The sequence below is a fragment of the Physeter macrocephalus genome, chromosome 7 (assembly GCF_002837175.3).
Source record: "Physeter macrocephalus isolate SW-GA chromosome 7, ASM283717v5, whole genome shotgun sequence".
In the NCBI taxonomy this organism is placed as follows: Eukaryota; Metazoa; Chordata; class Mammalia; order Artiodactyla; family Physeteridae; genus Physeter; species Physeter macrocephalus.
Window position 1 is genome coordinate 147,978,262 of NC_041220.1, and position 15,739 is coordinate 147,994,000.

Below are 15,739 nucleotides of genomic sequence, written 5' to 3' on the forward strand. Positions count from 1 at the left end.
GTGGCCTCTCCCGTTGCGGAGCACAGGCTCCGGACGCGCAGGCTCAGCGGCCACGGCTCACGGGCCCAGCCGCTCCGCGGCATGCGGGATCCTCCCAGACCGGGGCGCGAACCCGGCTCCCCTGCATCGGCAGGCAGACGCGCAACCACTGCGCCACCAGGGAAGCCCAAAACGGCTCTTTTATTAAATATGATAACAAATGCCTTTATTCGCTAATTGTAAGTGTCATTTATTTTAAACGGTATAAAATAGGGCTGAGAGTCATTAAAAGGTGAAGTCTCATCCCAGCAGAGTCATGAAAACCTTTTCCCTTTTGGTGGAAAAAATGACCGGCCAAAACAGCTTCAGCCCAGCTTAGAGAATAACACAGGACGGTACCCCGCTCAGCAGACGCCATAACTGGGGCTTCTTAGATGCTTTAAAAATAAACACACCCGATGAGGAGGGAAACGGTTTACTTACTTGACACTGAAGTCCAAATGTCTGGGGAAATCTATCTTGCCTGCAAGAATTTTTTGGTAAATGCCAAATGCGTTGTCATCAAAAAACGGAGGAAACCTGTTAGAAACATAAACATCTATTTTCAGTGGCGAGCAAGTGTGGGAAACATCCCTGCTTTGTAAGGATGACTCTTTCTGCCTGACCCGGGCAGAAAAGAATTTATTTCACGGCAGCTCTTTCCTCGCACCCTGGAGTCCATGGATGGCTCGAGACCAGCTTCGAAGAGATGGTTCCAAGAGGCCACGCGTGAAGCACTGCAGCCCAAGTACAGAGGATGGGCCAGCAAAGAAAAGGCAATGACCATGAGGCCATCTGACCAACTGTGAGGTCACTAGGGTGCCACTAAAAATGTCTCCCCAACTAGACCGTGAGTGGACCTCTTTGTATCCTTCCTGCATACGGGAGTGTGTAGCACACAGGAGGTGCTCAATAAGTGTACACAGGCCAAATGTAAGAGGATAGGTTACACTGTATCATATTTTTTCGGCTCAAGTACTTCATAACTTTATAGAGGCCAATATGTGAGTCTCCACAGTCGATGAATTCACCTCCATCCTACTCTGGGAGGTGAGAGACGGCAAGGCTGGTTTCCAGTCTGCGATTTTAGGCACAGAGATCTACACTAGGGGTTGGCCAACGACGGCCCACGGCCTCTTTTTGTCAATAAAGTTGTACTGGCACACGGCCATGCCGGACACTTACGTATCATCTGCAGCACTGTTACCACAATTAAAGACTAGAGTCTAGTTACAGAAACTAACAGACCTATCCTTTCTAACATCTGGAAACAGAAAAACAAAAAAACGTGACATCAGCTAAAGAAGAAATATACTTACAACTGCGAAGACCAAGAAAAACCCAAGAAACTCTAGAAGTAAACCACTAAATATATGCTAGATACCCACATGTCCCTGGACACAAGGTACACTTCTGATACTCCCTCAGAGTGCTCAAGGCAAAGACCTTCAACTCGAAGGCATAACCTCTATTTAGTTTCTTTAGAAGGAGGTCTTCTAATTCAGTAGAATAAGCCAACGGAAATATGAAGGGGAGTTTTCAAATGATGGTCTGATTGATGATGGCAAATCTCAATGTTCAAAAATAATTCTCGGGTTGATTCCAAATCAACTCCTCATGTTTTTTTTTTAAAGAGAAACAGTGTATCATGGGTGGAATGGTGGCCTCCAAAGTTACATCCATGTCCTCACCCCGACTACCTTAAATGGGACCTTATATGGAAACAGGGTCTCTGCAGATGTGATGCAGTGAAGGGTCTGAGACGAGGTCCCCCTGGAGGAGGGCGGCCCTACATCCAATGACAGGGTCCTTCTAAGACACAGAAGAGGAGAGACACAGACACAGAGGAGAAGCCCCGGGAAGACAGAGGCAGAGACGGGAGGGAGGCGGCCACGAGCCCAGGGACGCCCGGAGCCCCCAGAAGCTGGAAGAGGCGGGAAGGACCCTCCCCGGGAGCCTCCGGAGGGAGCGTGGCCCTGGGACACCCTGACCTCAGACGTCTGGTCTCCAGGACTGGGAGGAGGATGAATTCCTGTTTTAAACCCCCCAGTTTGTGGAAATTTGTTACGGCCGCCCCAGGAAACCAATACACAGATATATTACAGAGAAGAGAGAGTCAAAAAATATTTTAAAAATAAAGAACAGAAATATGAAGTACAAAAATAGAAATGAATGGGGAAGTGGAAGGAAAAGAGGTAGGTTCCTCAGAAAAACGGAAGATTCTAAATAAATATAGAAATGCAGCTGCGTGTAGCATAAAATAGCCTTTTTCCCTTATGTGATACTTTCGTTCCTCAGCTTTACACTTGGGCGTGAATAGGAGCACAGAGTCCGTAAGAGCACAGCTGTACCTCTTGGGGTCACTGGCTGTTACGGTCTCATAACGACAACTACTCTGGCCAGTTGTGCTTCCAGAGTTACCGGCTTCCATGGATTGAGAAACCAGCCAGGCCGGGAGACACCCAACCCTCGCCAACCGTGAACGCCTTGAAGCTCATAAACCCCAAGCCAGCCCTTCGCGTGCGTCAGGAGTTTCCTCTAACAGTGGTTGGGGGAGTCATATTCCTGTCTTGGGTGGTGGCCCCGTCCGAGTACATGCAGCTGCATGATTCACTCGGGGAAACACATACACACTCAGAAATGGGACCAGGAGAAAAGATGTCATACATATGTACCCACGTTCACGGAGAACACGACACGCAGCACTCTGGGGTAGCTGGCGTTACACGACACTATCACGGGAAAGGTACATTAGCAGTAGTTTAATGAGCGGAAAAAACAATAATAAGCGGGCACGAACAGATATTGCCTGAAGGGAAAAAGCACGGAGAAGGCGTATCGGAGAACTCGGCGTGTGCAAAGTAGCCGAAGAAAGTGCCCTCAAATCTCCGCCTTTAATCCAACAGAATCCTTCTAATTCTTAATAAACGGGTGCTCATCATACACAAGTGGGCGTTATATGCACCTTGACGTGGTCCCTGGTGAGATGTAGTCAGAAGGACAACCCGCTCATCCCCATGAAGGCAGGCTCAAGAATTCCGTCTGAAAAATTCAGGCCAATTTTGCCATTTTCTCCATCATCTATCTGGATTGTTTTTATAGATACCTTCGACCTACCTAAATCTTCCACTAAAAAAAATGGATTGTCCAGAAACAGGTGCCATCGTTGGTGTGACCTTGTGCTCTTCATCAGACCCCCAGAGACCCCTGTTACAAAATGATGGTCCTGGGACGTCCCCAGTGGTCCAGTGCTTAAGACTCCATGCTTTGGACTTCCCTGGTGGCGCAGTGGTTAAGAATCCGCCTGCCAGTGCAGGGAACACGGGTTTGAGCCCTGGTCCGGGAAGATCCCACATGCCACGGAGCAATGAAGCCCGTGCGCCACAACTACTGAGCCTGCGCTCTAGGGCCTGCGAGCCACAACTACCGAAGCCCACGCGCCTAGAGCCCATGTTCCGCAACAAGAGAAGCCAACGCAATGAGAAGCCCGCGCAATGCAATCAAGAGTAGCCCCCGCTCGCTGCAACTGGAGAAAGCCCGCGTGCAGCAACAAAGACCCAACGCAGCCACAAATAAACAAATACATAAATTTATCTAAAAAAAAAAAAAAGACTCCGTGCTTTCACTGCAGGGGGCACGGGGGGTTTGATCCCGGGTCCGGGAAGTTCCGCATGCCACAGGATGTGGCCAAAAAACGAAAACAAAAACAAAATGATGGTCCCAAACTATCAGCCCATTTTAACAGGGAAAGTACCTTGGAAGGCAGGTACTTTGGAAATGGCTTCAGGGAACAGAAGAGTTTTTGGAGAGAGAAGTAAGGGATGGGCTGCTATAGTATCACCCTATTTTGACTTCTCCCTCCAAGATCCTTGGCCTCATACATTCCTGTAAAACAAGTATCTGAGATCCTCAGAAAAAGGGGCAAGAACAAAGTATTGGGCCAGGAAACACTGGGGCAGACTGTAGCGTGAGAGAGAGTCGCAGGGCACCCTATCTTTGGCATGGCAGCCGTGATTCTCAAAGTGGGGTCCCGGGGAATCCTCGGGTTCCTCGAGGTCTTTTCAGGAGCTTTGTGACACCCTTTTTCTGAACTATAAATCTGAATACGGCTGCATTTTTGCCATATACCTCAACCAGAAAAACGAATCACACCAGACAGAGTGTGAGAGAAGGCAAGAACGCGGTGGCCCGCAATTAAGCTGGACATAAAAGAGACTAATGAACAGGTGAAACAACGTCACTCTTTTCTCTAAATAATTTTAATACTAGGAACTAGTTATTTTTTCATTAAAAATTTGATTTATGTTAACCATCAGTTTATCACCTTATGTATAAGATATGCTTTTACGTATAAACTTATATACTTATATATATAAAATCTCAGGTTAATTTTCAAGTGTGGAAACGTTGACAGATATAACCTGCATCAATGAGAGCTCCTTGGGGTCGATACTAACATTTAGGAGGGTTTTCATAACTTTTAGGAAGGGAGTAACTTTTGGGATAGATGGTTACTGAAAACATTTAGGGTCCTGCGGCTGAAATGTTTTGAGAACCACTGCACCGCAGCTACTGTTCCACATGGATGCAGCTCCAAACGCAGACTAGTTCCATCTCCCTGAAAAACAGGCGTCCGACTGAAACTCTCCACATGGGTGGATATGAAAGGAGCAGAAGATGGAAGACATCAGGGCCGAGTTGGGAGCTCCCGGGAAAGCCCATGAATGGGCCACCTATTTTCAATCCAACCGAAACATTTCTTACCCGATGAAGATAAAATCCCAGTTATGACATGTTCTCATACCTAATCACGTGGCTGGTTGTACCCAACAAATGTGCTTCTTGTACTTCATGAAACATTTCCCCCACCAGTGAAAGCAATAAGCAAACAGACAAGACAGAGTCTAGCCTGATCTTGCTAAAGGTGCCACCACAGAAAATGGAAAGCCGACAAGCACGCGGGAGACGGGGGACCTTGAAGAAAAGGCCACCCCCACCGTCTATGTAGTAACTCCCTCCCACTGGCTACCAAAGGCGTCTGGGTTCAGGGGGCTGAGAAGAGCAGCCGGCACCATCCAGTGATCTCGTGGGCAACCAACACGCGGAACCAGATGGTCTCAGATCCACCGAGTGCTACCGAGAGAACAGAAAGGGGTGCTAGGGCGGAGCGTGGCGGGGGCAGCGGAGGGGGGGCTCTGAGGGCGGGTTACAGGTGAGGCTGATTCGTGAGGACCAGAGAGAAGGGACCAGCCGGGGGGATGCCCTCAGGGGGCTGGCAGAGAGAGGGACAGCAATGCCTCACGGGGCGGCTGGAGGGACAGCAGGAAGGCCTGCGATCCCAGGAGAGGGGCCGGGCCTCCGGCCAAGGTGGCCAGATCTTGTACAGACCCACTCAGAGCCTCGTATAATGAGGAGCTCCGGGTCTTTCCCCTCGAGGGCTGCTCGGGAGGAGGCGGTGGCCCGGCGGGTGTTGGTGAGGGACCCCTCCCGTGGCTGCCAGGGGAAGGTGTCACAGGCAGGGCCAGCTGGAGGAGACATGAGGACACTCGGGGCTGGTCCAGGCGAGAGCAGAGGCTGGCCAGACTTCAGGGACACGGCCCGGGGATCAGCCAGGCACGCACTGTGGGCAGGGACGGATGACTCTGAAAATGCCACCCAGACAGGCCTGACTGTAACTGGAAATGTGGAAAACAAAGACATGGTGACTGTGAACCAACAGTTCCCTTTTACGAAACGCAAAGTTCAGCTTACGGTCTTCGGGGTTAGGAGAGGGCTTTAATTATTAACCTCCAACTAGTCTAACAATAGGACCTAGTAATGTATTAATTCTAATTACCTTATTTTCTACTGAATTCCTAATATTCTCTGAGAATACTAGAACATTCTACTGGAATAGAATATTTTCTATTTTCTAATATTCTAATATTTTAATACATTACAGCCCAATAGTAGTTAGAGTATTATTTTAATACATTATATCCTAATAGCATCTTAGTTACTATTAAAATAGCATATTAAATTATTAGAATTCTAAAAATTATGTTGATATAATAACCCTAATAATTCTAATATACCCCAATATTATATTCTAATTCTACCCTATCCTACTTTATTCTCCTCTATTTCAATAATTTTCTGTTATCGTCTATCAATACTATGTTCTAATAGTATATTATATTCCAACTTTGCCTTTCCTAATGATACTCCGCATTACTGTATTCTGTACTACCACAGTGTATCCTAACAACGAAGACAAAACAGAGGACACATGAACCCCATTCTGCTAAACATCCCCGGGCGCCGGGATTCAATCCCCCTCGGGCAAGGCTGCCCTCTCGTGGTCAGTAACGTACAGGAAGGAAGATATGCTGCTGGCTTGAGGGTGGAAGCTGATCAAGTACAGGTGCAGAAAGATGGACAATTTCTATACCTTCTTGGTGGACTGGCCGCACATGCCGTTTCTTTCAGCGTGTTCTGCTTTGATTAGGACTTCCTGGGCTAGGGCGCATATGAAGGAATTTGGGTCTATGTGATTTGCTAGAGATGTTTGACTGAAGAGCAATGGAAAACTGAAACGATAGACTGATAGATATTGATCTATGACTGATAGACAGATACTGATCTATGATTGATAGATATTGATCTATGACTGACAGAAAGGCAGATAGCTAAAAATTAATAGATATACAGCTAGAGATAGATATAAACAGATGATAGGTAGATAAAAATAAATATAGAGAGTTAGAGATCGATACAGGTAGATGATAGAATAGATAGATGACAGAATAGATGACAGATACAGAGAATAGATGACATACAGATGATAGATAGCAGATATACAGTTAGAGATAAATAGGTACAGATAGTAAGACAGACAAATAGGTAGATCGATGATGGATATAAATGACAAACTAGACGATAGGTAAATATGCTATGATAAACAGGTGACAAGAGTGGGTAGATAGGTATATTATGTAAATAGATGACAGAGCTGACAACAGATACAACAGAGAAGATATACAAAGAGGCCAGACAGACACAGATGATAGATAAACAGACAGTAACTAGATATAAACGACAGACAGATCACAGACAGATGACGACTGATAGATGAATACGGACAGCTTTGCATAGATTCCCCCCTGGCTGGTCACACAGTCAATGCAGGAGAAGGCCTCTTTCCATCTCTCTTTCCAACTGAAAGCTGTGGACCAGCCCTGCAGGGAATCAGACAGGCATGGAACGGGCTCCGGGTGTTATTAAAACCAGAGTAAACTCAGTGTCTGCAAAACTCACCAGCAGAGAGCACAGCCGCCAAAGAAAGCAGGACAAAGGGAAGGGGCGGGAGTGTGGACGGAAGGCGGCACGTGCACAGAAGAGCCTCGCGTTCACAGGACGAGGGGGGCTCCGCAGGTCCACAGTTTCTACGAGGGGATGCCTGCCTTGTGCACGCATCCTGCACGTCCGGCGCAGAAGCCACGCTTCAATATTTAATCATGCCGCGACCCCTTGGGCAACAGTCCAACCCTCGGCTCCCTGGACCAGGGGCAACGGGACTCCTAACCGCCCCCGAGGCACGTCTGGGATGTCAGGGAAGAACACCCTCTTTCCGCTCGGGCACACTCTCCGTTCGTAACGTCCTCAGTCGCGCTATCCAACACGTACGTTACCCGGCTCTGGGAATCACTCCACCGTGTCCGTGCGGGAGGCGAACGGTGTTTTCTTGGGAGACAGGGGCACTCGGAGACAGGATGAAAGACCTGCACGGCCGTGCCCTGCTGGTCCTTCCAGCCTGCGCTCTTACTCTTTGGAAATCAGGCCGAACGGTCAGTTCCCATCGCCGTCACCAGCGGCGGGAGACCGCCGTGCGACCCGACCCCGAGGATCTGCCCCCGACCCCCAGTGCCCCATCCTAGGGGCTGAGCACCCCGGGGCCAGCGAGCGGGGCAGGGGCTCGCTGCCGACTTCTCCACGGAAACCCGACTCACCCCGAGAGCATCTCAAATATCAGGATACCGAGCGCCCACCAGTCCACGGCTCTCCCGTGGCCCTTGCTCTGGATGACTTCGGGGGCCAGGTACTCGGGGGTCCCGCAAAGGGTCCACGTCCTGTGGGCAGAGAAGGGGGTCCACAAAGCTCAGCCGTGCTTGGCCAGCGCAGGCGTCTGAGAAGCACTGAAGGTTAGTCACTGAATTGATCGACAAGATGCCGTAAACCCTCGCCCGGTGGACAAAGACAGTAACGTTGTCGTCCCTGACTTTTGTCCTTTATCAACACTCTGTAACCAAAAAAGAACCTGAGTAACGGCCCTGGCATCACGGCTGCGTCTTGTTCTCGGTGCTTACCTTCGCTGCTCAGAAGTAAAACCCCCAGTCCCTGTTTTCCCATAAAATGATGGGAAAACGGACTCAAGGACTGGCTCGAGGAAGCGACGCTCAGGAACCCACACGTCGGCTTCACGAATAAATGAGCTGGTTCTGTCCCCGCAGAGGAAACGCAGAGCGACAGCTAAGTGCCTTTTCCACCTGCTCTGCGAAAGGTCTGAAGTGTTTTTGTGGGTTCGCGGTCATTTTAGTATCCGTGGTGGCTTTTGGAGATCCTCAGGTTAAGGGGCTCTGGGATGTTTGGGGTTTAAACGGGGCGGACAGCTTTGGAAAGGATTTTCTCCGCAGGAGTTGAGAACTTGCAAAAAATTTAGCTTTTAGCCCCACCTAGAGGACAACTGGCTGAAAGCAAGAGACTTCAACCAGCCAAGCCGGACCGCCGCGCAGAGAGCGGAGATTTCTGATTGTCCGGGTGGTGGTTTTTTCTTTGAGCCATCCCTTCCCTGTGCTGCCTTAGATCTGTCTCTTTTCACGACAGGTGGGAGAAGCAGTCTTCTTCTCCTTTTAAGGGAATTCTATTGGTACTTTAAAAAGCCCCAGCGTTTAATTAAAACTTGTAATTTGTAACATTTCTGCTGGAATATCTAAATTCGTATGTCCTACGGAAAATAGAGACCGATTTACCTCATTTTCTCTTTATTTGTATATCTCAGTATGGAGGATTTTGCTAACAAAAATTCACCCGTGAAAAGATTAAAAAAGGTACAAACTTCCAGCTGAAAGATTAAGTCCTGGGGTTGTAACATACGGCGTGGTGACTCTATAGTTAATGATACTGTATCGTACATGTGAAAGTTGCTAAGAGAACAGATGTTAAAACTTCTCATCAAGAGTAAAAAATTGCAGCTGTGTGGTGTTGGATGTTAATTATAGAGTTATTGGGGAAGATCATTTTATGATAGATACATATATCCAATCACTATGTTGTACACCTGAAACTAATACAATGTTATACGCCAATTATACCTCACTCAAGTTAGAAAAAAAAAGATAAAGAGCCATCAGTGGATGATGGATACACAGCCTGGGGTCCATGCACACAGTGGAATATGACTCAGCCCTGAAAAGGAGTGAAGCTCTGACACAGGCTACCACGTGGACGGACCTTGAACACAGGATGCTCAGTGAGAGAAGCCAGACCCAGGAGGACATGTATTTTATTATTCTATTTATATGAAATATCCAGAAGAGGCAAATCCACTGAGAAAGAAAGCAGATTAGCAGTTGTCAGGGGCAGGGGAGTGACTGGTAATGCGTATGGGGTTTCTTTTCGGGGGGGATGAGAATGTTTTGGAACTAAACAGGTGTGATGGTTGTACAACCCTGTGAATGTACTAAACGCCACTGCATTCTTCACTTTATTTATTTTTTTATTATTTCTTTTTGCGGTACGCGGGCCTCTCACGATTGTGGCCTCTCCCGTTGCGGAGCACAGGCTCCGGACGCGCAGGCCCAGCGGCCACGGCTCACGGGCCGCCAAAGTACAGCAAAGGTGGGAAATTGGGTCAGAGGTAGGAGTTGGGAGGCTCAAGAAGAATTGGGAGGGGAGGGGATCTGGAGGATGACCCTGTTGGCCTTACCAGTGTCTATCACATAGCTGAAGGGGATCCATCAGCAGATTGATTTTTTTTGGGGGGGGCTGTTATTTTAATTCATCAATTTGACTCATCCTTGGCTATGTAGATAGATCTAAGATATGTAAATCTACATCTGTGTACACACACACACACACACACACACACACACACACACACAAGCACACATATATATACACACTGAGAAATGCAAAGTTGATGCAGCCCAGATGTTACATGTCAGATATCATAAACTGGTGACTCATGAGTTGAATGCAATCTACAGACATTCTTGGTTTGGCCCTGTCTGAGTCTTTGGGTTGAATTAATAGCCAGTATTTTAAAAGTGGGAGATTTCGGGCTTCCCTGGTGGCGCAGTGGTTGCGAGTCCGCCTGCCGATGCAGGTGACGCGGGTTTGTGCCCCAGTCTGGGAGGATCCCACATGCCGCGGAGCGGCTGGGCCCGTGAGCCGTGGCCGCTGAGCCTGCGCGCCCGGAGCCTGTGCTCCGCAATGGGAGAGGCCACGGCAGTGAGAGGCCCGCGTACCGAAAAAACAAAACAAACAAACAAACAAAAACAGAAGCAATATTGTAACAAATTCAATGAAGACTTCAAAAAGGGTCCACATCAAAAAAATCTTAAAAAAAAAAAGGGGGGGGGCGGGCAACAAAAGGAGATGCCAGGGAAAATGCTGCTGTGACACATGAGCTATGAGCTCCATCGGAGCCTTTAGTAAAAGTCTGAATGGTGACTTTCTCTTCCCAAAAGTTCAATTTAGACAGCTAGGCTGTTAAACCACAAAGAAGATTTGGAAATTGCTTGGTTCCATCCCATGTTCTTCCATTGGGTAAAAGTCCAAGGCAATCAATGTCATCTGCCTGTCTTGTGTTTTTGGTGTGTGTTTGTCATCATAATATACACTAAATTCCCAGAACATATTTAACATATAACTGCAAGTTTGTACCTTCACCCATTTCCCCTTCCGCTCATCCCCTGCCCTTGGCAACCACCATTCTACCCTCTGGTTCTATGAGTTCAGCTGTTTTTTTAAAAAATTAAAGTATAGTTGATTCACAATGTTGTGTTAGTTTCAGGTGTACAGCAAAGTGATTCAATTAAACACATATTTTTTTTCAGATTCTTTTCCATTATGGTTTATCATAGGATATTGGATATAGTTCCCTGTGCTCTACAGTAGGTCCTTGTTGGTTACCTATTTTATATTTAGTAGTGTGTATCTGTTAATCCCAAACTCCTAATTTATCCCTCCCCCGCCCCTTCCCCTTTGGTAATCATAAGTTTGTTTTCTAAGTCTGTGAGTCCGTTTCTGTTTTGTAAATAAGATCATTTGTATTATTTATTTAGATTCCACATATAAGTGATATCATATGATATCTTTCTCTGTCTGACTTACTTTGCTTAGTATGATCATCTCTAGGTCCACCCATGTTGCTGCAAATGGCATTATTTCATTCCTTTTTCATGGCTGAGTAATATTCCATTGTATACATGTACCACATCTTCTTTATCCATTCATCTGTCGATGGACACTTAGGTTGCTTCCATGTCTTGGCTATTGTAAACAGTGCTGCTATGAACACAGGGGCGCCTGTATCTTCTCAAATTAGAGTTTTCGTCTTTTCTGGATCTACGCCCAGGAGGGGGATCTCGAATTCAGCTTTTTTAGATTCCACACGTGAGATGCTACAGTATGCGTCCTTCTCTGACTGACTTATCTCACTTGAATGCCCCCAAGGTCCAACCATGTTGTCCCAAATGGCAAGATTTCCTTCTTTTTTTGTGGCTGAATAATATTCCATTTTACACGCATCTCCTATCTTCTTTATCTACAGGTCAAGAAACACGTGAGGCTACCAAAAGCTAGGAGAGGGGCACAGAAGAGATGGTTTTCTAGAGCCTTTACAAGGAACATTGCCCTGGCAACACCCTGATTTCCTACACTGGCCCCCAGAACTGTGAGGCTGTAACATTCTGTTGGGTTAAGCCCCTTCGTTTGTGGTACTTTGTTAGGGCGGTCCCAGAAGCCCAACACCCACCCCGTGTGGGCCATACCACATCAGCCCTCACCCAGTTCACCTCTGCTTCTAAAGCACCTGGGGTTTACACACTCCACACCGGGTAGTGTAACTTGTGTTATGCGACGGGCTACAAGCTAAATGCTGGCCAGGGAAACAAAACATTTGGAAACACAGCTTTGGAGGTCCAGAAAATTGTCATAATGATGTCCACGCTTATCTCTTTAAACAGGCTGACCACCCAGTTGCCCCCTCAGGCTTGGAGACACGACATCATGTCACGTAGACAAGCAGCTACAGCTCAGAAAGGGGATGCGATGGGGTTTCCGTGAGGAAGAACTTCAGGTTCTCCTTGTGACTCTGCCCTGTGATCGGCGGGAGGAAAAGGGCCAAAAGCGCGGAGATGACCACTTCACCCCATGCAGATGGCTACTATCAAAAAAACAGAAAACAAGCGGTGACGGGGACGTGGAGCAAAGGGAACCCTCCTACACTGTCGGTGGGAATGTAAAATGGCGCAGCCACTGTGGAGAACAGTGTGGAGGGCCCCAAAAAACTAAAAATATCATCTCCGTTATGATCCAGCAATCTCACTCCTGGGCATATACCCACGAGACATGAAAGCAGGGTCTTGAAGAGATATTTGTACACGTGCGTTCATAACGGCACTGTTCACAATAGCCAAAAGGGAGAAGCAACCCAAGTGTCCCTCATGGAGGAATAAACAAGATGTGATATATCCAGACTATGGAATATTATTCGGCCTTGAAAAGGAAGGGAACTCTGACACCTGCTACAACATGGAAGACCCTTGAAGACATTATGCTCAGTGAAAAGGAAAAATACCTAGTGATTCCACTTGCGTGAGGCCCCTAGAGGAGTCATATTCATAGAGACAGAAAGTAGATGGTGGGTCCAGGGGCCGAGGGTGAGGAAGCAGGGGAGCTGGCACATTTTAACGGGGACAGAGTTTCAGTTCTGCAAGAAGGCAAGAGTTCTGCAGGTGTATGGCGGGGACGGCTGTACCACGTTCTGAATGTAATCAATACACTGAATTTTACGCTTAAAAGTGGTTAAGATGGTATCTTTGATGCTATCTATATTTTGCCACAATTAAAATTTTATAAGGTGCAGACACAGAAGAGGCTAAGAAAGGAGGGTGTCCCCGTGGGCGGGAGATCCAGGAACAGGTGTGTGATACCCAGAGTCACGGTAAGGTAGCCAGGACCTCGGCAGAAGCTGGACCAAGGGCGGGTCCGGAAAGGATCCGGGACCAGTAAGTCCAGACAGAGCCATGCGTGAGCCACGTCCAGCTGGCACGCGCAGCCACTTAGTGACTCCGGGCTGCGGCCCAGGTCCAGACCACGTGTGCCCGGGTTGCCTAGCGTTGCCGTCGTGTCTGGCAGCTGTCTGTAGACAGGTAGAAAGGAACGGCATCTTAGGAGGGAGAAAACATCCTTTGCAAAGAACTCCTCCAGCAAGAGATGCAACGATGAAGCATTGACAGAAGAAACCCCTATCTTGCAGGTTTGAGGTAAAGAAAGTAAGTGTCTGCCCACTGACACGTCTGTCCACTCTCTCTCTCTCCCTCTGCTCGTCATCGAGCTCACGCTGACCCCGCTGTGTACGCGGCGCATCTGGTCCGAGCCCTCCCCGGGTCCCCTGGAGTGCTGGGGGTCTTGGGCGGGAGTCTTCAGCTCTCTCCAGGAACCCACCCAAAGGCGCTCTTGGGTCCCTGCTTCCCGTCTCCACGACACCTCTCCATTCCCGATCTCTGATTCTTTTTTCACACGGTAGACTCTTTCCCGTTTCCCTAGAAGCCCTTGTGATACAAAGTATCATTCCAATTTCAAATCCTACGGAAGGAATGGAAGCTCACGTTACGTCGGCGCAGACAGAGACCGTATGGTCTGGTAACCAGCCAGGAATTCGGGTGCAGCAGCTGGCCGTAAGTCCAGGGAAGGAAAGGTGGTGGGAGATGCGGGTTCTTCCCACACGGAGTCGGGCGGGAAGGGGCTCACGCTACCTGCTGGGCTTTTTCAAGTGACCTCCCGCCAGGGTGCACAGAACCACCTGGCGGTCCAGCCACAGGCGTTTCTTGTCCCCAAGACTTCAGCTTAGGAGCATCTTCCTTCCCGCCACCCCCGGCTGAGCCAACGCAAAGTCAACCCTTGTTGCTCTGGCTCATGCAGTTCTTTAATTCTGCTCAACGACCCAGGTACTGGCCCGTTAATGCTGTATTCCCAGGTGGGGCACATCCACGGTTGCCTGAATCGAGCTGGAAGCCTGGCGCTTAGCCGACGTCCTCACCAGGTGGAGGTGGGTGCAGACAATTGTATCTGTGTTAGGCGTGGTGTCTCCGCTTACATGTGGAAAGGTGAGTCTCTTCCTGGCTTCACCCTGGGGTGTGGGGCACAGATCGAAGGCTGTATGACTTTCCAGTTTCTCAGTAAACTCAGGTAGCGTGACCCCCTCATTCAAGTAAAAGCTTTCTCCAAAAAGCCCCCAGGCTTCTTGGATGTAGAGAGGCATAAACTGCTAGAAGGAGCTTCAGACTGCAGTAAATGTTCTTAAAGCCTTAGATTTCAAACAGTACTGCAGCTCCCTAAAAAGTTAAAGAGAATTTCCCTAAGTCCCAGAAACTTCAGTCCTTGGTTAACGCCCCCAAAGAATTGAAGGCAGAGACTCTAACAAACATTTGTACCCCCAGGTTCATAGCAGACGATTACTGCAAAGGCGGAAGCCGTCTTCTCCTTTTAAGAGAACTCTCTTTATACTTAAAAAAGCTTCCTGCAAAAAGCTCCCATGCTTCTTGGATGGAGAGAGTCATAAATTGCTAGAAAGAACTTCATACTGCAGTAAAGATGCTAAGACAAGACAGACAGCGGTGGATGTTAGTGGGAGAGTGCTGGTCCAGGCTGTGAATTATCGATGCCCTTGGTCTTATCGTTTCTGCTCACTTGGCTCTTGAAGAGAGGGCAAAGTGACACCCGCCGTTCTCAGTTTTCTCCCTTATCAGTTCCACCACGACTGGGGGTGGGAGACCGTTATCCAAGTATGCTCTGTGAAATACATGTCCAATTGCTCACGTGCTCCTCCTCCCCACTGCCTTCCATGGCATCCCCACCGAGTTGAACTGTGTTCCCCCGCAAAAGTCCTAGACTCCGGTACCTGTGAACGTATTTGGTAACAGGGTCTTGCAGATGTCATCAGGTTAAGACTGGGACTAATCCAATGACTCCTGTCCTTAAAAGAAGAGGAAGGGAGAGAGATCTCTCTCTACTGTATTAGAAGGAGGCCATCTACAAGCCAGGAAGAGAGCCTCACCAGGAACCAAATCAGCCAGCATCCTGATCATGGACTTCCAGCACTGGGAGAAATACATTTCTTATAAGGTCACCAATCCTATGGGATTAGGACCCCACTGTCATGACTTCATTTGACCTTAATTACTTCTTAACAACATGATCTCCAAATACAGCCACAATGGGGGTTGGAGCTTCAAGACATGAACTTTGGAGGAACACAAGTTCAGTCCAGAGCAATGGTGGGGATCATGAAGGTGATGGTGATGATGGTGATGGTGGTGATGAAGGTGATAATTATGGAGACGATGATGGTGATGATGGTCATTACAATGTTGATGTCGATGATGGCGATTGTGATGATGGCGATAATGATGGTGATGATGGTGATGATGATAGTGATGATGGTGGCGATGATGGT

General features: G+C 48.1%; 1 protein-coding gene across 1 annotated transcript in view; it reads right to left on the reverse strand.

The window, feature by feature from the left end:
- Window positions 1–15,739, reverse strand: part of PRKX (protein kinase cAMP-dependent X-linked catalytic subunit) — a 92,925-nt gene that overhangs the window by 21,125 nt on the left and 56,061 nt on the right. The window contains exons 4-5 of the mRNA XM_024115470.3: window positions 8,007–8,126; window positions 463–558 (exon numbers count right to left, since the gene is read on the reverse strand). Coding sequence (XP_023971238.1) covers window positions 463–558; window positions 8,007–8,126 — 216 coding nt within the window. The remainder of the gene's footprint in view (window positions 1–462; window positions 559–8,006; window positions 8,127–15,739) is intronic.